Source organism: Trichoplax adhaerens, genomic scaffold, assembly GCF_000150275.1.
Source record: "Trichoplax adhaerens TRIADscaffold_1 genomic scaffold, whole genome shotgun sequence".
In the NCBI taxonomy this organism is placed as follows: domain Eukaryota; kingdom Metazoa; phylum Placozoa; class Uniplacotomia; order Trichoplacea; family Trichoplacidae; genus Trichoplax; species Trichoplax adhaerens.
In genome coordinates, this window is record NW_002060943.1 from 8,999,222 (window position 1) to 9,026,603 (window position 27,382).

At 33.3% G+C, this 27,382-nt stretch overlaps 4 protein-coding genes across 4 annotated transcripts; 1 reads left to right on the plus strand and 3 right to left on the minus strand.

The window, feature by feature from the left end:
* Positions 1–170: 170 nt before the first annotated feature.
* On the minus strand, positions 171–4,830 carry TRIADDRAFT_52317 (uncharacterized protein; the record flags this gene model as incomplete). Its single annotated transcript, XM_002108835.1, has 8 exons — positions 171–271; positions 377–947; positions 1,081–1,306; positions 1,388–1,730; positions 1,854–1,928; positions 2,121–2,397; positions 2,810–2,898; positions 4,677–4,830. 8 exons carry the CDS (start codon positions 4,828–4,830, stop codon positions 171–173), a joined length of 1,836 nt encoding a protein of 611 aa, XP_002108871.1.
* A 2,702-nt stretch (positions 4,831–7,532) lies between these two features.
* Positions 7,533–12,181, plus strand: TRIADDRAFT_37004 (uncharacterized protein). The gene is made up of 16 exons (XM_002108111.1): positions 7,533–7,599; positions 8,282–8,366; positions 8,487–8,588; positions 8,738–8,865; positions 9,023–9,135; positions 9,750–9,863; positions 9,986–10,050; positions 10,138–10,237; positions 10,357–10,452; positions 10,627–10,699; positions 10,814–10,890; positions 10,965–11,031; positions 11,183–11,339; positions 11,473–11,587; positions 11,694–11,779; positions 11,926–12,181. The coding sequence occupies exons 1-16, from the start codon at positions 7,548–7,550 to the stop codon at positions 12,041–12,043; spliced, it is 1,548 nt and encodes a 515-aa protein (XP_002108147.1). The 5' UTR covers positions 7,533–7,547; the 3' UTR covers positions 12,044–12,181.
* A 225-nt stretch (positions 12,182–12,406) lies between these two features.
* TRIADDRAFT_52319 (uncharacterized protein) lies at positions 12,407–18,176 on the minus strand (the record flags this gene model as incomplete). Its single annotated transcript, XM_002108836.1, has 13 exons — positions 12,407–12,441; positions 12,764–12,897; positions 12,975–13,332; positions 13,546–13,665; positions 14,264–14,527; positions 14,789–14,912; positions 15,030–15,191; positions 15,354–15,584; positions 15,700–15,996; positions 16,223–16,380; positions 16,682–17,000; positions 17,238–17,410; positions 17,630–18,176. 13 exons carry the CDS (start codon positions 18,174–18,176, stop codon positions 12,407–12,409), a joined length of 2,922 nt encoding a protein of 973 aa, XP_002108872.1.
* Positions 18,177–19,896: 1,720 nt separating this feature from the next.
* Positions 19,897–26,339, minus strand: TRIADDRAFT_52320 (uncharacterized protein; the record flags this gene model as incomplete). The annotated part of the gene is made up of 12 exons (XM_002108837.1): positions 19,897–19,928; positions 20,744–20,799; positions 21,026–21,358; positions 21,583–21,630; positions 21,812–21,985; positions 22,818–23,048; positions 23,224–23,295; positions 23,478–23,680; positions 23,877–24,045; positions 25,649–25,752; positions 26,031–26,101; positions 26,306–26,339. The coding sequence occupies 12 exons, from the start codon at positions 26,337–26,339 to the stop codon at positions 19,897–19,899; spliced, it is 1,527 nt and encodes a 508-aa protein (XP_002108873.1).
* Positions 26,340–27,382: the final 1,043 nt, after the last annotated feature.

Here is a 27,382-nt window from a genome sequence, read left to right on the forward strand (position 1 = left end):
ATAAAATAAAATTGAATATTGAGAACATGATTTTTTATCGGATCTATTTTATACATATGCAGTTTAATTATCTTTATCTTTATAAAGTTAAATCATATTTTCATCAAAAGAAATTTATATATTGATTATGGGAGGTTTTTCAAAAGATATTTGTAGCACGACTGTTTATGTTAATCATCTTCAAACTGACTTTCTTGAAAACTATCAATTGCAGTCTTCATGTGTTCCGCATCATCCGATAGTAACTTCGCGGATTCCAATGACTCATAACCTGGTGTAACATTTAAAATTTACAGTGTTAAGTCCTACATTTATTGTATCAACATTACATATATGAATGAATGATGATATTTTTTACGTTCATTCATGAACATACATGAATTCCCATCAGTAACTTCCAAAATCTGTTCACTGCTGTTGACATCAGGTAGTCCTAGTTTACGAGGACTAGATTCAGTTACGAAACCGTTGCCTATAAAATCGCTATTTTGACGAAATGAGAAACTGTCATCAATAACGTCTTCTACATGTCTATCTGACAGACAGGTCACGTTATCCTCCGTTGGATTATTGCAACTATTTGTGGCACGGTTGAAATTGTCATTGGATAATTTAGAATCTCTATTTTCGAGAGTGTTAACGGAAGAATCGTTGTCGATTTGTGAACGGTCAGAAACAAACGATGTTGCTATTTCCTGCATTTCCACATTAGCAGAAATTACGGAAATAAGAGAAGCATCACTAGTCTTTTTCTTTGCACCATCATCTATGTTTCGCGAAGAAGAAAGTTCACTAACAGCCAAAGGAACTTCCAAAGTTATTTGACATAAAGAAGCTTCATCTGTTACATCCGATAAGGGAGAAATTGTTTCATCTTTCAATACATATTCATCATTAATGCACTTGACATAACCCGATTTGACAAGTTCATAATTAATATTAATATCCTATAATCAATATATGTCATAAAGATAATAAATTTAATTAGTTATTTCCATATATGGATAACGGAAGCGTCTCACAGTCATCACAATATAGTCCATATCAGTATTAAATACTAAACACCATGCTAATGCTAACCAGTGATTGACTTGTGTCGATAAGTTCGATTAAAGGTAGACTAGTAGATTCTTCTGGCTGACTTTGAAAGTCTATAACCGTTGCGTATAGCTCGATTAGGTCTGGGTTATCAACGTATTGACGAAAATATTTGGTAGCTTCTTCCGACCAGTATTTTCCATCGGTAGGTTCTATATTCGCCAAGGAACATCTAACAGCTTGAAATTGCAGCATTCGAAACTCTGCACTAAACATATCGTAGGACATATTAAATCAAACTATCAAGTTTAATGTCCGGTTGAATTGTTATCATAAAACATTGGCTTACCATAAAAATTTTAGCTTTGATTTGGGAACATCACCGATAGTATTCCCATAGTCTAATCGAAAAGCGTCTGCGGTATTTTCATCTATGATGTTTATAAGTTTGACACGATACCATTTGTTGATGTTATTATCATAGTAAGCACAAAAATCACCAACACGGATATCATCCATGTCGTTGCTTTTATCTGCACTATAAAATTTGGTCAAACGATCCTCTAAATTTTCAAAGTATACACGTTCTCTACTTAAAGGTTGAACCCAAAATTCTGACGGGGATTTAATAGCAGTTACATAAACCGGTTGAAATCCATCATTTTTGAATAGTTCCATAGTCACCGATACACCTTATAAAGGTCGAAGTAATGCAAATTTACTAATCTGTGCATAGATCTTTAAATTAATGGAGGTATCATTTAAAAATCCTGCAAAATTATCGTATGCTAGTAATTCCGTTATATTTGTATAACCTGGAGCTTTAGTTTCCCTTTCTATAAACATTGCATCAGCACAACGAGATTCCACGTATGATTTAGCCTGTAGTACTGAAACCAAAATTATAAAAAGTTATTCGATGAAGATAAATGAGGTAAAATAACAGCAAACTATAATCTATACTACTGTACTTAGCTGCAATTTTACATAGCTTTCTTATTGTATGTCACATTCGATTATGCTAATTCATTTAAATGAGGAACATTTCAACTATTTAAGTATCCAATTGGTGACCAACATACCATCATAGAGGTTACCAGTGATGACGCATAGACTATGTTCAGGACTGTATTGAAAATTAGGAGGTTCCAAAGCTATGCAAGCGCCAGTTTTCAATGTTAACCTTCTTAAGCAAGCTCCATGACGTCCCATAAATCGATCATACACTTCCATAGGAATTTTAACAATAGCAGTAAAGTCATCTATTCTACATTGTATAAATTCCGAAAGGGCAGATTCCGCAATTCGAACATTGTCTGAGCTGCCTTCAATGACGGCAATGTAATCTAATCCGTTATCCTACAAGTATAAAATTCGATATTTATTGTCCATGGCAGCGCGTGCGATAGATCGCAATTATTACTGAAATTATTTTCTACTGCATTCTATTTACATCACATGCATGACTGTAAATAATAAACCAAAAAATGATACTAGTGTATACCTAAAATAATGGAAACAGCAAGGTTGATACAAGATGTATACTACAGACATTGTGTAATACTATTTGTGACAGGCTTATAACAATTCAGGTTTATCATCTCAATATAGGTATTTCATCAGAATTTTTAAGTTTGTAATTTTAGATAATATCAAATACATTGTAGTATATATCAAGTTGCAAGAGGGACACAGGATAATTGTTTCAATTAAGGAAAGATACGTTCTGTAAATTAAATAATGAAAGTGCTGGCTATTTCAGAAAGCTTACCTGTAATTTTACGTTTATCTTTACGTTCGCTTTCTCTTCAATGGAACGTAAGTTAGTTTTATTCTTGCCATGCACTTCGTTTATTATATCTGTAAAAAATTAATTACCATGGGTTATAATACGAACAACAGGACAACAGTCTTAGTACCTACTACTGTCAGTATTATCTCTAGACCGACTAAAGTGTGTGCTCTACAGGAAATTGTTTTACTTTCTTAATTAATTGCACCTCTTGCTAAATATACTACCGTGGCGGTATTTGTGGACAGCGGACACGCAGATTTATGCGTATATTACAGTTATTACTTCAGTCATTCATTATAATTGCATTCTTATACAAGATCAACTCTGAGCAAGGAGTATTTTACTGTCGATCTTTCTAACAGTAATGAAATATATCAGCATCAATAAATTAATTATAAAACAAACTATACAGTATACTGTAAGCGTATATGCGTCTAATCACGGCTCTCTCTCTGTAACACGGTTAATAGGTAAAGTACCTATATATGAGTATGGATATTAAAATAACGGTCATTGATTGAGCTTGTTCACTTTCATAATGATACATTCTCTCCAGAGTCTCTCATCTGTACATTTATGAGGTAAATAAAGAAAAGCTTTTGCCTGTATGATCTGTACTGGATGATTCAGGGTATCGTACTAGTGCCAAAAATTGAGTGGGAATGTTGGCATCTTTTTACGAGTTCAATGCTGAGCATAAAAATGTACTGCATCGGCAAGCAAACTAACTCCGGAATGATAACACGTATTATATACCAAATTGAGGAAATTTTTATGCTTGCTGTACTTCCTGAGCTAATTCTATGGAACAGAAATAGGCTGATAAAGTATAGGAAACATTGCACTGTGGTAGAGTGTAAAAGCTACCATATTGTCATTAATACGAGGTTTACGCGAGTACACCTGAGCAATTTTAGCAACACCAAATTGAGAAAATTTCCATGTTTCCTGTACTTTATGAGCTCATTTTATACAAAAAGAAATAGCGGATAAAATGTACGTCATTACTGCTATTAATAAGAGCGTTATGGGAGTAAATATAGTTAGTACACTCATTAGCAACTAAATGTAAGATATACAGTAGTGAGTGTACACTACTAAGCCTCATTACTGAATTGCTGTACTGCCCATTGTGCATCTTATTGCTTCATAGTTTATGAAATGGGATAAATCTAGACAAGCAACGAGTATTTTTAGATCATTTACTGTACCTTCATTCCAATAGTTTCAGAAGATGAATCATTAGAACATTCATTGAGTACAGTATACTGTAATAATATACGCATACAAATACATCCATCACGCAAGCATGGCATAGTGCTTTAGATTACCCATAAAGTAGCTGCGCTACTTGCATAGCAGCTCCTGCGATTGCAAGATACTTGCACATCAAATGGAGAGTTGTATGTGAAACTAACGACTGTTGCTATTGAAATTTATTTGGATCATCATATCATCATCCAATTTCTATTGTACTTTGTGTAGTTAGCTATGGCTATTGGAGAATACGAATCTACTGTACGTATATACAGTATCGTTATGGATTGAGAATATAATTTTACTCTATGATGTTAAAGCTCACATGCTATCGAAGCGAGTTCAACCAAACCAATGTAAAATCTTATGTAATCCTGCTATGTAGTATTGCAATACAAACGCTAGCTTTGTGCAAAATATTTCATTACTTTACAGAAGTGTTTTACTTCATCTTTCGCACAATATTAACATGCGATGGGAGAGTTTTTGTTGACCATGCTTGGATTCAAACCTGCAGCGAGCACACACACTACAGTAGTGTAACATTTGTGGATACACAATCATTCATTAAGATCATTTCTCTAACCTTTTGGAATGGTTACTATGATAGTTATCATTTCTGTAAATTGCACAGAGTGATCATTCTTTTTATTTTTCCACCAAAGGAAAATAGCAAATAATGTCACTGCGGAGAGAGAATATCGGTTGACTAGCCTGCCATACCATGGATGTCCAGCCATTGCAAAAGAATTGAATAATTTTTTCTATTCTACTACTTTGAAACCCCAGTAGGAAACAGTTAATAATCCACGTGTCCAGTTAATTACTCTCCAATAGATTATCCCTTGTTCTTATTCAATTCAAGGTTACTCTAATCCCTTCAAGCGTTAATTTAAAGCGATTTCCTGCTGTATTTACTATACAATATTTGATCTTTCAACTGCTTTTGGCGGAATGCAAATGGTAGAAGGGAAGTCGGATTTTCTAACGTTACTGTCTTGTCTGCCGTCTAGTCCGTCCACAGTACGTGCCACTGTAAAGTACGGTACACTGTACTGTACTGTACTGTCTGAACTGTACATTGTACAGTACAAGGATTTCCATCCTGGTACCGGTATCACTAATCTAGACCGAGTTGGATTCGGTTCGGTTCGGTTCAATACCTTTATGATCTACTGTATATGACTAAACCTCGATCAAATTGCATTTCATCTAATGTTGGAGTTAGCAAAATGAGCAGTAGTACAGCAGGCACTGTGCTTATCCTTATTTTTGGGCATGATGATGGTGATAAGATACTACAATTCGAGCTAGCTAGCTAATAATTAAGTCATAGCAGTGATTCATCTCAGAAATTCAATCTATTCTCCATTCATATCATTCCTACAACATGATATCACAGAGGGAATTGGATAATGGATATGTTGATGAGGCGATTTCATGCAGTAGTTACAATCACTGGTGTAGTCAGACGGTATGCCTTCTTCATGCCTGTACTGCAAGTGTCAGCATCTATCAGCATGGAAATAAACGGCTTAAATTGAAACTGCAACTCTCACAGTGTGCTGATGTACTGTCAGGGACTACTCAAAATCGTAATTAGCTGCCTAGTAGTATCGTGTACGGTTTCATCGCTAACGTAGAGTAGAATGATGGAAAAAATGATCAACCTCCACATTATTTTGCACTGTGGTCGTTTCCTATCCCATCTCTTTTCTTTTGGAGTAGTCGCTGGTACTGTACAGTACTGACTTTTCGATTATGCCGTGGAAAAGAACGAGAGAATCACCGTTTTATATCCACATGGACTCTACTCAATACTGTACTTGCAGCAAACCTATTGAACAAGGGGGATGTCATGATGGCTACAATAACACGGTAATAATATTCTATTCTATTACACGTGATTTGCATAGGTAGATGTATATGAACAGTACATGGATACTCTGCATTCATCAATATTATCATGTAGAATAATGTCCGTCTTCTTACTGCCACACAGGACTCTTTTCCTTGATATCGATCTCATCTTCATCCTCTGCATCCTCTACCCTACGTGTCCTTCTCAGTTTATACAGTTACAGTATCACACCCTCTACAGTGTACAGTGTACAGTAGTATATCTTCTGATTATACAGCACAGTACTGTACTGTAGAGACCAGCGTTGTTGATAATGTTGAATGTTATGGCAAAATTTACTGTACATGTATTCAAAATGCAGACCAAAAAATCGAGCTTTGTTGAAATCTCTATGACTGTAATGGACTGTATAGTGTCTAATACTCTAAACTCCTTTTGCATGTGGAGCATGTCCATTTCCCGTCCATTCTGCAGATCTTCTCACCTTCATAAAATCTCATCCTCTACTGTACACTGTACAGTACACTACGTGTCATTCTCTGTTCGCACCATACAAGAGTTAACAAACTATAGCACAGTATAGTTATACAGTATCACACATGGTACTGTATGAACAGTACAGTGTACAGTGTACAGTACTGTGCCTTCTAATTGTACTGTGCTCTGTACTGTACAGTACTGTACTCTACAGTGTACAATGTACAGTATGGAGTGCCTTTCTACGGTATGTTGTACTGTACTGTACTGCACTGTACCATGGGCTGCATTTAAAATACTGACCAAAGTATCATAGCTTATTGAAATCTCTATGACTGTAATGGACTGTATGGTACTCGAAACTCCTTTTGCATCTAGAGCATGTCAGTTTCCGTCCCTCTGAGATCTTCTACTGATTGAAATCGTCAACCAAACCCACTAGAATTGATTAGGCGATCAAGACCATGGCTACCATGAACAGATTGCAGAGGTGTACAATTCTTGGAAGATCTTGGATATCAAATAAAAAGTTACTCGCTCTTAGCTATCATGACGAGAGTAGATCCAGTGTTATTCCATCAACTGTGGTTACCAATTCTAGTGAGTACAAGGTCAGTTTGCAAGGATATCGCTTTGTCTGATGAGAGCGAATTCATGGTTGTAGAGTATGTTGCCAATTATGCATTACTTCGTTTCAATGCAGATAGACTGCAGTAATTTGATCGACCACTCCCAAGAAAGGAGTGAAAGCTTCTAGCTTGCTTTACCACTTACAAGTTGCAATCTTATTCCTTACTTTAATTCCTATTAGTAGCCTTTCAATCTGGACCAATAGTTTGCTTTCATCAAATTACTTATACACGTACGCGTATACTTTGAGTGGACAGTAGAATCAGGATAGCGGGATGCAGTATTTGACGTGTACGACGTACACTATATCGTCCTCATCAAAGATTCTCTACTTTTGTAGAAGGTCTGTCGTTCTGTACAGCCAAAAACAAGACGAGCAATATACTACATTAACTGTAGTGAACTTAAAAATAATGCAGTAATTAACTTCTATTGCTTAATCTGCTATCTATCTTCAAATGAATCTGATATTAGGAAAACTACTCACAAATGAAATCTGTCGTTGATGACCTACGCCAAGTGGTGGACAATATTAAACTAGGTACAACAACTTTATACAACTGTTATAAATTGTCGTTTTGATATTCTTATTAGAGTATAAATATACAGTAGGAGTGATCACAACTGAATATTGTATAGTCTATGCATACGTCATCACTTTAGCTAGTGATTTCTATTCTAAATCCGCTGCCTCTTTAAAAGTCCCTATTGATGCATGGACGCGTAGATGCGTATTCAACAGCTAGCATTATTGTTATAATTGAGAAGAATGAATGAATTCTCTTAAACATCTAGCTACATGCATAAGATGCAATAGCCTTTGTACCATCAACAAAATATATTAGCGGCTAATCATTTTAGCAGTGCAGTAACTGTTGGCTTGCGGCTGCAAACCTGCTCGTAAAAGCAGAAAAAAGTGCGACACCAAATTACTGTACGATCCATTACTATTGCGCGTTCACACATCTGATAATACTATCGTTTAGAAACATTCAAAGTTTTACAAATATCCGTTGATATCGCCAAGCCCATAGTGCAAAAGTGTGCATTTGCAATACCCTCTAAGTTTATGCGTACTACGGTAGGAATACTTAGAAATCTTTATAGATACACACAAAAACTTGCTTGATTATACAGTATAGTCTATAGCTATTTTATAGGCACGAAAATCAATTTTATATTAGTATATTTAGGCATCAATTTGTTATTTAATTTATCTTAAGGTGGAGGAGAAAAGGCTAGGCAACGCCATCTGTCGAAGAATAAGCTACTGCCGCGCGATCGCTTAGATAAACTTATTGATCCTGGGTAAATCTCAATCCTTCACCATGCTAATTTTACAAAATTTCTATAGACGCTTTACTCATTAGCCATATTATACGTTGTTTTTCAATCGATGTTGGGATGGTATGATTTTCCATGAATAAGTTCGCCTTTCCTTGAGCTATCTCAACTCGCTGGACATAAATGCTACGGTAAAGAAGAAGTTCCAGCTGCTGGCATCGTCACAGGAATCGGCCGTGTCTCTGGGTATTATATTTATCTTATGAGTCATTTTACGTTAAAATGAATACAATAAATAATAATCTATTAATTTCTATTTCAGTTTGGCTCAATAAGTATTTACTTTCTGAAATTTTGAGTTAAAACACCTAAATAATGTATCATTACTAATATAGAACCGAATGCGTAATTGTTGTCAACGATCCAACTGTCAAAGGAGGTACCTACTATCCATTAACAGTTAAGAAGCACCTTCGAGCTCAAGAAATTGCTCACCAAAATCAATTACCATGCATTTATTTGGGTAAATTTATGGATCGATCGCTATCGTATAACTGTCACTACATTACATTTTACTTCGCACACCGAATGAAAGTTCGCTAACATAATGAGTTATGATTGTCTCAGGCTTTCTCTATTGCTCTATGGCCTGTATTTATTATTTTTCAATACCTTCATAGTTGATTCAGGTGGAGCAAATCTACCGCGCCAAGATGAAGTATTTCCTGATGTTGGCCATTTCGGAAGAATATTTTACAACCAAGCTAACATGTCTTCTGATAGAATACCACAGGTACTAAAGACGGCTTGTATCTAGGTGGACCTCAAATGTTCCCTTAAAGTTTAACGCAAAGTACTGAGTTATTAGCGTGCAGTATCTACTTTCAACAGTTTATGTCGATCAACTGATCGCACGCAACAATACTTTACAGTGTATTTAATTCGCATATCCTAATGTAACCTTATGAAACTTGACCATAGCTAAACATTTTTAAGCTTTACTATATCTCTGAACCTAAATCGATCTTAATTAATGAAAGATACAGAAAAAAATTCAATACCGTACGTGATCTGAATACATCCTATTCTTTACTAGATGAAATAATGACCTTGCAACTTGCTTACTGTTCGTTAAAGCTAGTGGGGATAATCTACGTACGCAATCTAAATGAGCAAACATCTCTTTATTAGTTGAATTATCTGTCATCAGGTCATGCAATCGATCATCGGTGTTAGGCCGGTGTACTATAGGTCCAATAGCTGCTAACACCTAGGTGATACCTATTTCGTCTATCTATGAAACTGATTACTATTTCATATAGTTTGATACATCGTAGTGTCGTATTCTTACTTATCCCCTCTAATAATACTTGATCTAACATTAAAATACATATCTGAAATTTGAAGGTCGCTGTAGTATTAGGTTCGTGTACTGCCGGTGGTGCTTATGTGCCTGCTATGTCTGACGAAGTAGTTATGGTTAAAAATCAAGGAACTATATTCCTGGGTGGACCTCCGTTGGTAATATTTTAGATAGCACCTTATCGATAAATTTTGTATATCATACTATCTTAAGATACAGTATAGCTAAATCTTTAATCACAATATTTAAATTGATACATTGTATAAATTCATTCATCTAGGTCAAAGCTGCCACTGGAGAAGTCGTTAGTGCTGAAGAACTCGGTGGAGCTGAAGTTCACTGCAGGTGAACATGCTACTGTATAGTATCAACGTTAATTAAAGTAAACTCCAACCCGGCATCATTCACTCATATACTTGTGCCTTTTAATAGCGTTTCTGGAGTGAGTGACCACATGGCAATGGACGACGAGCATGCGTTACATATTGCTCGTCAAATTATCTCTAATTTAAATTATAAAAAGGAAGTTCAAGTAAGTATCAGACGTTAAATGTGATTTCATTTATATCAACTCGTTTTAGATTCTTATCATAGCTTATCATTTCTGTAATTGCTTGAACATAATTCACTATGAGTTTTAAATCCATTAAGAGCGTTATGCAGCCCCCTGAAAAACCGGCCTATCCATCGGATGAAATTTACGGCATAGTAGGAACAAATCTGAAGAAAAGTTACGATGTTAGACAGGTATTAAGTTATAATGTTTACAACACGCAGAACTATGTAAGAAATAATCCATTGCTGAAAATGCGAATATATGATGTTAAACATATTGTACACCTTTCACAAATTATATATCTATGTTGTAATCCTTCAATTATGCCAATCATTTACAAACAATTGGATATTACATAAATTTAGGTTATTGCAAGAATAGTCGATGGTAGTAAATTTAACGAATTCAAAGCAAATTATGGCAAAACATTAGTTACAGGTTAGTTGATAAAATAAATAATAATTTACAGATAAATTAATTTTTGATTCAGTTACGGTTATAGTCATCATCCCACCTATAGAATAACTGAAACTGTTCTTCATATATCTTTAGGATTCGCACGTCTACATGGATACCCAGTTGGTATTATTGCCAATAATGGTATCCTATTTTCAGAATCGGCACTAAAGGTATTGACAAACACGAAATATCGATATCAGCAGTTTATGCATATCACATAATCTTCATTTTCATGGCATGATAGGCTACACATTTTATTGAATTATGCTGCCAGCGAGACATCCCTTTAATATTTCTTCAAAATATTACTGGTAGGCTATCGCATTTATAATTATATCTTGCTTACTGTAGTTGAAACGGTGATAAATCAAAATCTAATCGCAGTATATACATACGTTTTGAACTTCTATTCACTATAGTGAAATGTGTTGTAACAGTCGTCTGATTTTTGTTAATATTTAGGATTTATGGTAGGGAAAGAGTATGAAGCAGGTGGTATTGCAAAGAATGGCGCTAAAATGGTTACCGCTGTCGCTTGTGCCAAAGTACCAAAATTTACTGTTATTATTGGTGGTAGTTATGGAGCCGGTAATTACGGCATGTGTGGTAGAGCCTACAGGTAACCATACTCTACAAGTCTAGTTCTGAACATGATTTCATAAAAGCGAAAGATTAAACAATAGGACCTATAAGAGCCGAATACGAAATGTAATACTGAATTTTAAAATAATACCATTTATGCGCTTCTTCAGTCCGAGGTTTTTATTCACATGGCCAAATACGAGAATATCTGTAATGGGAGGAGAACAAGCTGCAAACGTTCTGGCTACTGTCGCAGCGGATCAGAGAAAACGTGAAAATAAACAGGTAACAAAGCCAAATCCTTTAGCCTCGACATATTGTATGTGTCAAATATTTATTGCATTTACAGCATTAGAATATTCTAATACAAGCTTACTTTACGTCGATGTAGTGGACAGAAGAAGAAGATAAAGCTTTAAAAGAGCCAATTATTAAAAAGTATGAGAAAGAAGGACATCCATACTATTCATCTGCAAGGTACTTCTAACTAATATTACCGTTTAATAAGAATGATTTAGTGGACTAACATATTGCATACTGTACATCGTGGAGCAAACAAATGTTCAACTATATGTTAGTTCAGGCCATAGTGTTATTATTTATTGAAAACATTCCTATTTCAGGTTATGGGACGATGGAGTTATCGATCCATCCGATACAAGAACTGTTTTAGGATTATGCCTAAGTTCAACTTACAACACGTCCCCGCAGAAAACTAAATTTGGCGTATTTCGAATGTAAATTAGGACATACAATAGACGAAATTACGATTATAATTTTCGTTAAATTGAAATTCACAAGCTATATTTTGGACATTTAATATAGAATGGATTAATATGCAGTATGATCATAGTTAACATAAAGATGTTTCTTGGTTAGAGTTTCACTTTGTGTTATTTACATGGAAAAATTTTTAAAAACATACTGAAAAATTTTGATGGCCAGTACGATTTCATGCAATAGAGATATGTACTGCAATTACTGTCGCTTATTGCAACTACAGTTTTGCTAACTGCATTTAAGATACTAAAAATAAAATTGTTTATCAGTTTTATTAAATATTTTGCTGTTGATATCGGTTACAGTAATAAGTAGTAGCGCCAATTATACCCTTCTACTTCCAAACAGCTGAACGTAGTCTTTCCAATAGATTAAATCAAAGCGTAATTTGTCTACTTTAAATTAAATTCCTTTTTGAATTCCTCATAATCTATCTATAGACGCTACTCTTACTAACCAATCACTCCTTCGTAGTTAATTGTATTATTTACGCGGTTAGAAATTTTAATATGGATCGATTTGCAGATCAAAGGTATTGCATTGCAATGTAACTTCATTGAGAACAAGTTTATTACAAATTTTCGAAATCTTTTAAAAGACATAAAAAGCAACCGATTCGGAAATTGCTAATATACAAGAAGCTTTACACTTTTCAACGGTTAACTGACAGAAAATTCTTACTTTTAATAATTAACAAATTATTTATAATCTGTTTATCATTCCGAATATCACATTCAGGCAATCTTAAAATCTCACATATTTGATTAATAGAAATACCTACTTTAATGTAGTCCAACTGATATATGACACGTTTACTTTAACAAATTAAATTAAAGTCAGCGTATATTTATTCTTTTTACCGTGAGCGTTGTAGTTATTAATTCGAACCCACCTTACCATGAAAATGATCATTCCAACGACTACTATACATACAATTGCAATTGCAAAACCTTTGTTTGGTTCTTGAGATGTTACAACAAAATCGTTAAGAAAAATTGCCTGAGCATAATTTGAAACCGATGAATAGCTGTATACATCATCATAACTACGTATAGCAAACACATACGGTTTATTTAAAGCAATCTGCTCAAATTTAATTATTATTCTTTCGACACTGCCGGCTGATTTGGGTAAATCTAATCTAGCGCCATTGACTATAGATAATAAACTACTATTAATTAGACTTCCTTGATTAAAATCCGCGGTAAATGACGTGAAGTTATTGCTCATTCTCAATTCATAACCTTGAGCTATATCAACAAAAACAAACTCATCATTTCTATGGGAAAATCTGTAAGCGTATATGTATTAACAAAATGTAAGAAATAAGTGGTATCTCAATGCATAAAATTTGCTGTAGCAATATCAATCCAGCGCGATAGTTATTGTAAACTTACTACAATTCCTGTTGATCTACTAATAGATTTCGATTACAAAGCTGTCAATATCAAAATTCAGCCTACCTGTGCCGGTATCCATATCACTACCAGGCGCGGTCCATTGCAGCGCAATTGTAGCATTACGATAGTTAACTTGTAGGACAGTAAGATCATGAATGCGACACGGAGGGTAGTTATCGATAGCTATAAAAAAAATTTGAATACAACCAAATATATTATTTCCCCTCATAATGATGACTATTGATAATTTTATTGTTGAAGACCAACGTTGTATGTACCAAAATAACAATAGTAATGGATACATTATTTCATAAGTTCTAATTAAGACTTTAATTTTAGCGTTACAATATAGGAAATTAGCAAATTTGACCAGGTAAGATGGTATGTATGAAACACTAAGGATAATAATATTAGAATGAATTAATGTATTATGTCTAAATTACTGTTACGAAATTTTTAGACCTAACAAAAATTTACCTACAAGAATCTTGCATTAGTGAAATATTTCTGTAATTATTAAAATTAAAATTAACAGCGCCCTGCGCCCTGTAGCTATGGTTACCACTTTATTACAATTTACTATGTAGTAGACCAATTTTAAGTTTTACAGCATAAAACTTAATCGGTCTTCTGTGTAGTCGTTGCCTCGTTGGCATCAATTTTTAAACGAGTATAATCAGTACTTATTTATAGCAATATTGCATACGGACATCAATAACTACAATATAATATTCCCGATATAAAGTGAAAGTAGATTTGCAACATTGTCCTCAAGCGTTACCTGCAGTATAGTTTATGACGTAAAAGCAATGGCCCGATCCCATCCTAGTAAAGCTTTTCAAGTATGTGATAGTTTTGTTGACTTTACCCACAACAGCAGAAGCAAAAGTAGTATCGCTGTTCGGCAATCCAACCATTTGGTGCGTATCTGTTTTTGTTAGATTAACAGTTCCTGTTACAGTAACCAACATACTATAGCGTCCATTGTTGGAATATTCCGTAAAGTAGGCCGAATAAATACCATCATCTTTAGTAATATCTGCACCTGTGATAATAAATTACAAGAGGTAAAATTAAACTTATAAACAAAAAAACAGTTACCCATGCAAAAATTCAACCGATCTTAACAAATGTCACAATAAAGTATCACCGTAATGCGGTAATGAAAGTTATCACTATAGATGACTCTTAAAATCGAATAAGTTGCCCACAAAAACTGTACTTATATAATTAAATGCATAAAAAATTTTAGAAAGCTGGACTTTCCAGAAGGTTTACGTTAATTTCCTTTGATAGAGTGCACTACCTGCTCCATCGTCTCGAAAGTTTATTCTACTTGGTACATTAGTAGATGGACGAGCTACTGTTCCAGAAACTTGGCATCCGACCACAGCTAAAAATCCTTTTCGCACTACTACCGACAAAACCGTCTAAATTTGAATTATATGTCGCATTACTGAGGCTGCGTTACACATATCATTTAAACTAAATCTTGAAATATTAAAGAATAGACTTGATACACATTTACGTATACAGTAAATGCTAACCGGTTGCGGAAATGATATCTGAGATCCATCCATCTTTAATTGCATGGTTAACGGATAATTATCTGCAATAAGAGATGCTCTAGATAGTAAAAAAACTGAAATTCTACGAGTAGGTGTTCCAACCGAATCAGGATTTGTAACCTCAAACTTCCAACTCCCAATCTAAAAGTATAAAAAAAAGGTATATTATAATACTAAACACCAAAATGGTATTTAATGACAGACACGTATATTAGTTACCAATGGAAATTAAGTCTAAATAATAACGATATCCGGTATTACGGTACGTTATTGACACATATTATTGTCACTATATGAGCTTACTTCTGTCTGGTTAGGGCCTAAATAAATCCTGACACGCTGATACACATTATCCACTGTGTACTCAGGTGAGAAAGGAGTGTACTCTTTGCCGGTTGGGGACGTCAATATAACCCGTACAGACCTTCCTTGATAAATAACCAAAAATTCGGTATAATTCCCAACGTCATTATCGATAATAACTTCCTGTTGCGAGCTAACACCACCACTTAAGAAGAATTCGTTACTATACAGCTAACGAAAAATACAAAAGTCGTCAGTGTTACACTTATTATCTTATGTCAACTTGGTATAACATTCATTCCATGGCAAACGTAGATTTAACCGCTGACGTCGTTAGTTCACTAACCTGAACGAGTCCATCCAGATTTGGTCCAATCAACAACAGATCGATAGCCAACAGGGTATCAACTAAAGCCTGGGGACTCCCATAAATTGCGTAGTAAGATTTACCTCGACTTATTGTAGCAACTGTTTCTAAGATCATAGGAGGAAGCTGACCAATAGAAATAGGTAAGACTGTAATTTTGTTGCTTCGAATTAATTGAAATGTCCGTTGATCAACTTGATTTCGATCTGCACTACCAGTTATAATAATTACCACACCACCGGATAGAGTAGAAGAGTTGGATGATTGGCGAAGCAGCTGCATAAATTTGCAACGGAAATTAATTTTTTAAAATTCTTTCTTAAAAAGTAATCAAGTATTACGATGCTATTGTGTTCTTTTAATGGCCCGAGTGATCACACAGTACCGTATTAAATAGGGTGGGTAATGTATAGTAACATTAATTAAGTAAATACTGTAACATTAAAACAGCTTGACGCAAATAGTCGTCGCTGCGATTCGGATTATAGAAAGAAACACAAACCTGCACTGAAGTCAGTAGACCAGCAGTCAAGTTGGCAGTGACAGTTGTTACAGCAGTCTCTGTCGGCAACAAATTAATTAATTGCTGCCGATCATTAGTATTTTTGATTGATACTAATCTCGATTTTATATGAGCTGATGAGTCGATGGTAACAAGGCCTAAATCATTGATGAAACACAAAATGAATTCAACACAAAGCTCGAGCCAAATCGATTGATAATCGAAAGTACCTGTAAGCATGAATCTTTAAATACTATACAATGTTATTTATACTGTACAGCAATCTAAAATTGTACCATTACATAATAATTGTGTATAATTATCTGATCGAAAATACAACTGTATCCATCTCGTTATCACCATAAAATCTTAGTAAAATATCAGAAATAAAGTACTTGGATATACATTATAGTATACATCTACCAAAACATCTTGACCATTTCACGTTTGACTACCTACCAATTGATTGTCCATCTCTGATGATGTATTGAAGGAAGAAAGCAATGGATTGCCTAATTTGTGTTAAAGCTTCCCCTCTCATACTATTGGAAATATCTATAGCAATGACTATTTTTGGGTAAGCTTGCCGAACAACTGTAAATATTGGGGTGACGTCGGTTAAATTACGTGGTAAATTATTTCCTTTAGCGAAATCATTTGAGCTACTTATAACATCCCAAACGCTCCTGAAACGGCAGAAATTATTTTGTCGATTTATTGCTTGACGATTATGTAAAGTTTGTGGATTACTTTTGTTGTCATCACAAAATTCAGATATCTACAAAGATAAAATTAGGGTTATATATGTACATTTACCGAAATTGTTAATGATAATATCGCACTACGGTTCTGATCATTATAGAACATGACTTAGAGAGCATCAATAACTCATGTAGAATACTATAGCGTATAACAGCATATACTTAATAAATTGAACTACTCAGCACATTATCTTGATATGCAATACTAAGTTTAATTACACTATTGCCATCCTACTAAATTAGCTATTTGTTACCCCGTTCAGATGAGGATCAAGCATGATTGAAGCCGTTGCCATGGAAGGGTCATTAGCTGAAAATTTGCATTGATCGCTATATGGCAATTTGCATATTTGACGAGTAGCAATGTGACTGATGTTGCCTGTTAAAGACGCAGAGCAGCGAGTTGTTTGTAATTTTCCATAAGAGTCTATCAGATGAACCAAAATGAAAAAAATTGTTTATTCACATACACAGGAATGTAAAGCTTGTCCCGATCGATATGTTCCTTGTGAAATAGTATTGTAGCACTTGTAAACAACAATTTTGTCGAATTTGTTGTAACAAGTACGTATTTGATAGACGTAGAACTTATATCCAACCCTATGTACAGTTGTACTGTATATACATCAAATCATTTTCTACTTACCAAGGTAAACTAAATCTTGACTACGCATAGCGTATTCTTCAAAAACGCCATATTGATACTGAGCCCATAATTGCACCATTTCACGCCCAGCTAGAGAACGATCTAACCATAATGGCGACATGGAAATTGAATGGCCAGCTACACTACAACCGCCAGTCCTCAAGACATAGGCAAATTCAATATCAAGCAATCGTCGATCAAAAGAATCAACTTGGATATCAGCATTCCAGTAATTATCTTGAACTGTAACCGATTGATCGGATGTCGTTGACCAGCTAGAAGGTAAAACGATGGTAATTTGGCGAAAATAAGCTCGGCGACGTGTGGCTGTATATAAATAGCCAGAAGCGACCGTCAATAATTGACGTATTTTATCGATTATGTTAGCATTGGATGTCTGTGTTATGCTCGGCGAAAGAGCCACTGTAATATCTTCGTAACCGTTATTGTTTATTGTAACAGCATGAACATAGGATAGCGTACTAATATAAGTATTGGACGATAGTAAAATGATTGCCACAACCACGAATAAAATCTTATAATCCATTGCGACTACAAGTGGAGATCGCAGTTTAGCTCATCAATAAAAGTGGCCCAATTTTCCTGGATGAAAAATTGGAATTGGATTTAGACTGACCTTGAAGATATTAATTTTTCCTCTATCGCTCTAGTGTCTGACATAGATAGTACGAAAGAATCAATCCATTAGTTAGGCATCCTATTTTAATGGAAGGAAAATAACGAGGATAATCTTTATTGAGGATAAACAGTTGAAAAACATCCAAATATTTTGATAGCGTAGACGACGCAGTAAGGTTGCCAGTCCCAGCCTACCAGTCCAGTATAGCGAACCAGCCAGCAATGGAACGGATGTCAATGCGCAGGACTGTCGCATATTGTACTGTAGTACTGTAGGCTGCGTATTACTATTTTCCTTACTTTCCATATTAGTCATTACCAATATGGTGCCAAGTGTTTTGTTCACTTACAATACTGTCCACTGTACATCGTGGACTGCCACTGTAGATACTGGGGTAAATCCATCATGGCGATCACCTCGAAAACTCTGGAGTTTTACTAGTCCCACTATGGAATATTGTGCCGGCGTTGTCCTTTGATCTAATAAATTGATTCTACAATGGCGCAGCTAGTAGTCGATGCTACAGAGCTCTTCAAGTTCTGATAATTTACTGATGCACACTCCTATCATGTTCTCACTATCGATAAAAGAAAAACCTTTAACCCTGTTGTACTTAGTACAGCCATTACTAAATTGGAAAACTATAGTGGTACGCAAAAATCTACTAGCGTATTTTGAAAGTTATAGTCTGCCCCCCTATCGATCGATCTTAGATGGAAGGTGTATACTGTCGAATGATAGTTATGGATTACTAGATGATGGGACTGTACTGTGCATACATCTACAGTTTTATACAAGCCCATGAACATTGGAAGAGTAGATACAAATTTGAAATTGATATTTGCAATATTTGCTGGATAAACTTACTAAACTGTTCTATAAACATACCGTGAATTGCACAGTATGCAATAAACATTGGTACTATACGAGTATACAGTATGCTCGTATACCGTAGTTGCATCAAGGTTCAGGAACTATTAAAGAGAGAAAACCTTTTCTCTCTTGCAGTTGTCCCGGATTGTATGCCAATGACTAAAATCGATTACATTAAAATGACCAAAGACTGCTAACTGTTAATTAATACCCTACAGTAAGCTCTGACACTCTAAGCTACGGGATGAAACCAAAGGGCGACTTTGTCTTGCATTTTACTAGATACGAGTTATTGAATGTACTTTACTATGTTAAAACTCTCACGCATAAAGATCAACTTTCTATGAGTCAAACTACAAACACTTGATAAAAGCTCTTTCGTAAAATTAAAAGCGACTCCAACATGACAATAATTATATGCCGCTATAAAGTTTGAGAAATGGAGAAGCTTGTGCTATCGTATAGGATATGACCTTGTTGCATAGAAATTTACCAAATAACCACAGGATAACATACACGCGTGTAGAATAATATCAATCCAATCTTACTCAAAGCCACATAAGAGTGTACGTAAATATTAATTATCAACTAGTCGTTGATTAACAATAATACTGGAATACACATTTAGTAATAGAGAATGAATATTTTAGTTATAAAAGGATGCGGTGGGGGTTTAAAACCAAGAAAAAAAACTTTTTTATTGACAGTTTTTAGGCGCACATAGTCTAGAAAATTGGATATTGCCACTGAGTAATTACGATACTTTAGATTCCATGGAAACGCAGTCTATCACATCCAACACACAGTATAATGATGATACTGTACAAATACCTTTCAGTAATTATCGAATCATACACTTTAATATAACGGCTACATGTATATATAGCATTGCGATCCTTCTGAAAGAAGTGATAACCGATCGCATATAATAGTCCTGTAAACTATATACACGCTATGCTGTGGATTCCGAAATATCAAAGTAACACATACTATATTTAGACATATTATTAATTCCCAACAAAGATTGAGTACCAGTAACTAAATTTAAAAGATTTATCTTTGCCAGTTAAATACTAACCGTAAATTTAGTCATTAAAATATCAAATTTAGCAAATCAATTCAATGCACAATTAGCCGTACTGCAATACCTTTGTTTTTTTCAACTTAGCTACCTTAACCGTATTATATGCTCTTAGTGTAGACTCTTATCGCATTACACCATAAATATATTTACCATAAATTGATCATTTTCAACCTGCTCAAATGGATTAATTAGACGCTTACTAGTTTAAATCTTTACATTACATAACGTTCAAAATGCATACTTGTAATAACTGTTATCCTATCATCTAGTATCATACGCGATAACAAGTATACTATCACGCCTTTCTATTAAAGATATATCCAAAATCAAGAAGGTACAATTTTGTTCAACCTTGTAATGTAGACAGTATTCATTCCTTTCTTGCAAAAACTTGGAACGATATCATACAGTGAAGGAACTTATACATCGCGAGTAAAATTAAATAAGAATCGTATCTTTCCAAGCCTTTGCAACCATTAATAATTATCGATTGTAAAGAAATTTTCTACGTTTATACCTTCATTCATTACCGACATTGAACGTCTTCCGGAAAAGTATAAAGTAGGATATTCCCTGCAAAGGTGAAATAAAATAGACAATGCATATATTATCTTTGTAAACAGATTACCACAGTAATTAAATAATGTAATGCATTTATGATCTAAACTATCGGAAAATAACGTATATCTATTTTATACTTATATACAGATAATCATTAATCTTGATTCTGATATCATAAGAGATAATGTGATCTTGCGATAGATATTCTCAAACTTATATTTTACTACTGCACACTTACGTACTGTTACCATTTCCATCTAGTTTTCGAAACATCGGTTGAAATGTCGTACCCTTATGTTTTCCATCTCTGCCATGCCGACGTTTAACACTTAACTTGGATCGCAGCTCATGTAAAACTTTGCCAATAGGCAAGCTTCCACGTCTTAATTGACTAACTTTTGTCTCAACATCCTTAGATCCACCAGTTAATGTTCGATTTCGACCATTTATTTCGCTCTTTTCCTCAATATCTTTAGGATCAAAACTGGATGATTGGCCGCATTCGTGAGTTGAACACGATGAAGACTTACTTTTGTCGTTAATATCTTCTGCATCATTACATAAATCAGTGCTAAATATCATTAGAAATCGAGATATCAATTTACTGCACCCCAATATTGATATTTAGAAGGATGGAAACATGTTAGATTGATCGTTATCATTAAGATTTGCACATCCGTTTAATTTTAACACTAAATTTTATTTATGACTAACTAAAGTATAGAACTTTCAATAGGCATACTACATAATTTAAAGGAATATCAAGTTACTATTATCATCAATCTTTTTCCTTACTTTTCAGTCATCAATTCGTTAATGTCTTTCAATTCTAACTGAGTATCACTACAACATAATATAAATATGTAAGTACTAATTTCAATAAAATGATAGCTAATCTCTATAATTGTTATTAAAGCGAACGAAGAAAGTACTTAGTAATCATTCGGTAAAAGAATATAAGCATGATCATCTATGTATTTGTATTACAATCTCAATTAAGAGAGAGGTAGAACGGATTAAATACCTATCATTTTCCTCAATTTGTTCAATTCGAAAGCCTTCCTGATCTTCTTTCATTGATTCCATATTACCCTTACTATCTATTGATTGCTTTCTGCTATTAGATTCATACTGATATACTTCTGCTGTTGTTTCTGGATTGTCTTCTTCATCCATTTCAGGTATAGATGATACTCTCCTTTTTTATATATGTAATATAATATTTAGACTTGTAATTAGCTATTTCAGTTCATCCAGTTTTTTTAATGAACGATATATTTAGCTTCAAAAAATAAAAATTAATAGAAGTACTATTATTACTACGATAGCATTTCTGATATCCATAAGATTATCATTATTTGTAAAAATTACATTCATAACATTGCTATCTGTGTCACATCTGTATCATAAAAATTCTATACTGTAACATAATCGATGATATGATGAATGATGTATTTCGTTTATTAACCTCATATCTGATCATGGCAGCCAATATAAACACGTAGAGAACAGATTAATATAGCATCAAGCAGTTTCTTAACGTTGCTTGCTGAAACGTTTATACTACACTATATCTATCTGATTGCCATTAATACTTTAATATAATAGTGGTTGTGTGTCGCAGACTTCATTATCATCGATAGCCTAAGTTAATCCTGTATCAAGAGTATCTTATATGCAGCCTTCTCAAGAGTCTATAAACCATGAAATTCGTAATACGTATCTGATAGCATTGTACGTATAACGGTATCCGTAACTAGATCTATAATTGCATGTTATCTCACAATTTAAAATTAAAACTAACTTTATATCTTAAAACTTAAGTACTAATAAAAAAGAATCTTGTATTATACCATTTGATATTACAATTATTACAATTTAAGCTAAATCTATGACGTAAAACTTATCCGTGATTTAATTATGGACTACCATTATAAAATCGGTTAAAAAGTTTTATGTCGTAAATTAATTACGGCTAATTGTGTTTCATTTTATAAATTATGTTAAAATCTATTCTTACTAGAACATACCTACTGCATCCATTTAATACAATCTCAGTCGGTACAGAGAGATCGCCATCTTGTAAATCTTCAAATGCTGCTTTTCGCCGTAACGATGACGGCTGATGCTGGCGCTCTTGCTGCTGTCTCTTTTCTTCTTCTTTTCCTTTTTCTTTCTCTTCTTCTTTCTCTTCTTCTTTCTCTTCTTCTTCTTTATCATTATTAATATTATTACTATCTTCTTCATCTTCTTCTTCTTTCCTAAATCCGCAATAAGCGAAGATACCATGTAACAACTAATTACTGCTACGAGCTGATGTATGATTCATAATTTCGATTTATATTAATATTTTTTTTAATTATTACTACATTACAGAAAAATCTCGTCGACAGATAATGATGAAAACTGTGTGAGAGTGTGCGTATCCTTAGTTACCTAATAGCAATTCCGTTACCAATTTTTTCTATTGATGCCGTCTCTAAATCGTGTATTTTTTTACCACTTTTTCTAAAAGCGGGAAAGTGTATTAACACGTATGTACGTATAATAACTCTATGTACTAATCACATTTAAGACACTAAATTGAGAAGAATGACTTTTGAGTAACTTGTAACGCAAGTCATATCAATTTATGTTTATCTTCTATTTGCTGTAGTAAGAGAAATTATTTTAAATTAAGCTCAGTTTACTTTATTCTCCATGTTCGAAGCCATTTCGCCATTAGAAACATAATTATCAGAAAGAAGAAAATATAAGATGCTATCATAACTATCAGCCAACTGGGAAGAGTTGGCGGTGATGGTCTAGGATCCCCAACATTTTGGGCAACAAATGAATATTTGATCTTGGCTTCTTGTTGTAGGACTGTTGCTTTATTATTAATTACATCAATCTATATTAATAAGGAAGTATACAATGAAATCATAACAAATTATTATTAGATACTAATAATTAACAAGTCAATAACTATCATTTCAACTACATGAATACATCTAAACTAATTCTATTAAATAACAAAGAGAAACTATGACAACAGATACATTATGAGTACGAAGCAGTATCCGCACAGATGTAGAATATAAACTTACAAGAACATCTTTATATAGGAATACCCTATAGCTACTATTTGATATTGCAGTCTGTTCCAGATATAGCAGCACTATCACATCATTCACGCTATCATTAGTGCTTTGATATAGTGTTGTGATGTTGATATCTCTATCTCGAAATTGATAAGCACGAGTTGAAGATGAAGAGCTGAAAATAAAAATTTATGGCAAAATAAAAAAATTTAAAATAAGTTGAACCATATAATATTATTATTCATTATGTGATATCTTCCTACATATTAGATATCAACTATATCGGCTTTAGGTAAAAGTTTGAATTATGCGTAATTAATAAGTGATATTGTTAATAATATTGCTAATGTTATGCGTTCAGAGAAATGAGGCAACGAAGCATATTGTCAACTACAGTACACTAGAATTAATATGTTAATACCTTCTGTGTTGGTAATATACAAGTTACGAGTTATTAACACTATTTTCGCAAGTTTTAAAATCATGTACGAAGAAATAATCTGTCTACTGAAAATGCAATGAATTACTTTCATTATGCTGTTGTAAACTGAAATAATAACTTTTAAAAGTTTATAATCTTATGTATTCTCGTGTATACTAATTTTGTTGTCAAATTCAAGTCTCAGCAATGACTATTTTTAAAATAGAACAATAAAATTGAACAATGATGTCTCTTTGCACTATAAATCAAGTAGCATATTTTCTTAATTGAAGTAAATTTGATAGCGGTCTAAAATGTAGTTTTTAATATTAATGATCCCTTAATCATATTAAATCATTTTACTCGAGCACTGGCAATTAATCATCATTGAATATGTCTTAAAACAAAGTTATCTAGATACGTAATAGTCAAGAACAAGTATCTGAACTCTATAGAAAAAATTAAATTAACCAAAGCAAAGACCAAGATATGATTATCTAAGATTGAAGTAATCGTTTTCATCCGTTAATTTATCATGATCGTAAAGTTTTCTAATATAAAGTACCGAATTATTAATAGGACAACTTATAAGATAGCTTAGTTACTAAATTTAAGTTGGCTGCAATCTAATTCTTGTCTCAATCAATAAAGATTACTGTAGGTAATAATTCAATTTAAATACTATAAGCAGCACTCAGAAACTTTTCAATGTGTTTTATATGTATATACTTTCTGAACAGTATAATATAGCCCTGTCTTCAGGCAGATGATTAAAATTGATAAAAAAGACAAAAGCTACGCTAAGAAATTATTTAATCAGATATGATTCAGAATAAAGATCAAACCAGGTTTAATGACGACCATTGCCAAATATTTAAATTGTCAATTTAGATCTATTGAAATGCGATAACGTTGTAATATTTGAAGTACAGTATATAGAATATATACACAAAAAAATAAAGATTTTATATATTTCAGTTAATAACTAGATGACATTTGCCGATTTAAACATAAAGTAAAATTAACTTCCATAGTATAAACGTATTAGCAACCTAAAGGCGCTAATAAGAGAAGTTCTAGAAGTTGAATTTAGGATAATTCTTATTCGAATTTAATAGGTTATATCGTTTTAGTTCTAGTAGTCGATAATAGTGAAAGTAACGTGCGGTAAGTAAATGACATTGGTAAAAGTTTGATCCTATCATATTTTTACTGCATCAGTAGCGTTTAGAGTATATCACTTAATTGAAAATAAATCGTGAGCACCTTTCGATATTCTAAACGTTAGCAATGGTATATAGCTCATTCATAGCGAGTAATCTCTGAGATTTTTAGAGTAAGATGTCTAAATACTAACCTTATTACTGTCAATGGCCGGCAAATTCTTTCTTTCTTATTAATACAGTTATTTAAACTTGCTTTTAAAGCCAACCTCCAATTATTTTCTAGAGACCAACTCCACTTTATATCGTGTTTGATCAATTAAATAGGGTATTAAAAATGTAAATCAGCACAATAAGCGATACTAATAATACGAGTGATCAATCAATATCATAAGCCACCGGCTCTTCAAAATTTCAGTATTGTTATGATTATGACCACATATAACTGATGAAACAAATAATACAATTACTACCGTAATAAGAAGTTGTCCTACAGTTTAAAGCACTTAGAGTTATGTTCATAAATAACTAAGAGTTTTGCAACAGTTTTTGGACTTGCATAAAACATATTCTTACGTGATTAATGTCCATATCGTAAAATCGTAATTGTACGATGGCATCGTTATTAATTTCTATCACATTCCTACCTACAAATAATAAAAATTATTTTTTGTTTTGCCTTAATTACTGTACCAATAAACAAAGTGCAATAATTGCTTTAAATGGCATGGTATAAGATTTAAAAACTATAGTACTCGTTTTCACATTCAATAAAGTATAGAAAATGAACAAACAAACTGCGGTCTGTTAATTTCCCTGATAACAAATCATATTTCCACCAAGACACTTACATTTTCCATTAATAGACGGAGGACAACTGGCCATTGTGTAACCAGATATTACCCATATTATAATGCTAAGTAGATGAATTAATCGCAACTTTATGTCTCCGGAAATCATTTTTTATAAGATGTAAAAATTAAACTTGAAAATATTTCCCTAAACGAGCGATACTATCAAATATTAAGAGCCACGGTAGCTTCAGTAAATTAAAGGATTCTATTCGGAAGAAGTAAAAATAACGGCGTTTATTAATATCCAGAGACCTGAATTCATCACAATGACAACAGACTTCTTTATTTCTGCTCACAAACGTTCTTTTACCATATTGCATATGCATTTCTTTTAAAATTGTTAACATAAAAGTAATTACTGAAGTTACCGATACACCTTTCTTCCAAAAATTAAACTTAAAAAATATTAAACATATTACTCAAATGCGTAATTTTAACTTGTGAGCTATTAGAGAATTATTTTCTCCGATGAGATAGATAATTAATACTTTACTCACGACATGTCATTGACTTTTTAATACTGCAATAAATATAATTCAACCGAAAATTAGGAGTAGATAAAGCGAAAAATACAATAGTCCTCTCATTTTTTCTCTGAATTCAGGTATACTCTAGATTTATTAAAAATAAATTACTTGCAGCTAATATCAAGTTACTGAATGTACACAAGTTCTACTTCAACGACAAATAAACTAGTCAGCGATGCAAAATTTTTCACTCTGCTATGCTTTGATATTAAAACTGCGAACTACTCCTTTAAATAGGCAAGGGCTTAACTATTATACTGCTTAGTTATACGCATATATGCGTAGTACTAAATACTTATATTCTAAAAATCTTTTCGTTTTAGAAGTCCATTCAATATGGATTTAATAAGAAAATCTACATATACAGCTGAGCTTTGCGCACTTTTAGGATCACCACGGAAATATATTAGTATCTTAATTAACATTAAGGGACATTGATATCTAACTAAAATTACAAATTAGTCCTAAGTAATTTTAAATTTATCGACAACAAAAGAGATCCTGTGATAAGCTGGGTCTTAAATTTTATAATTACATCGTATCGCAC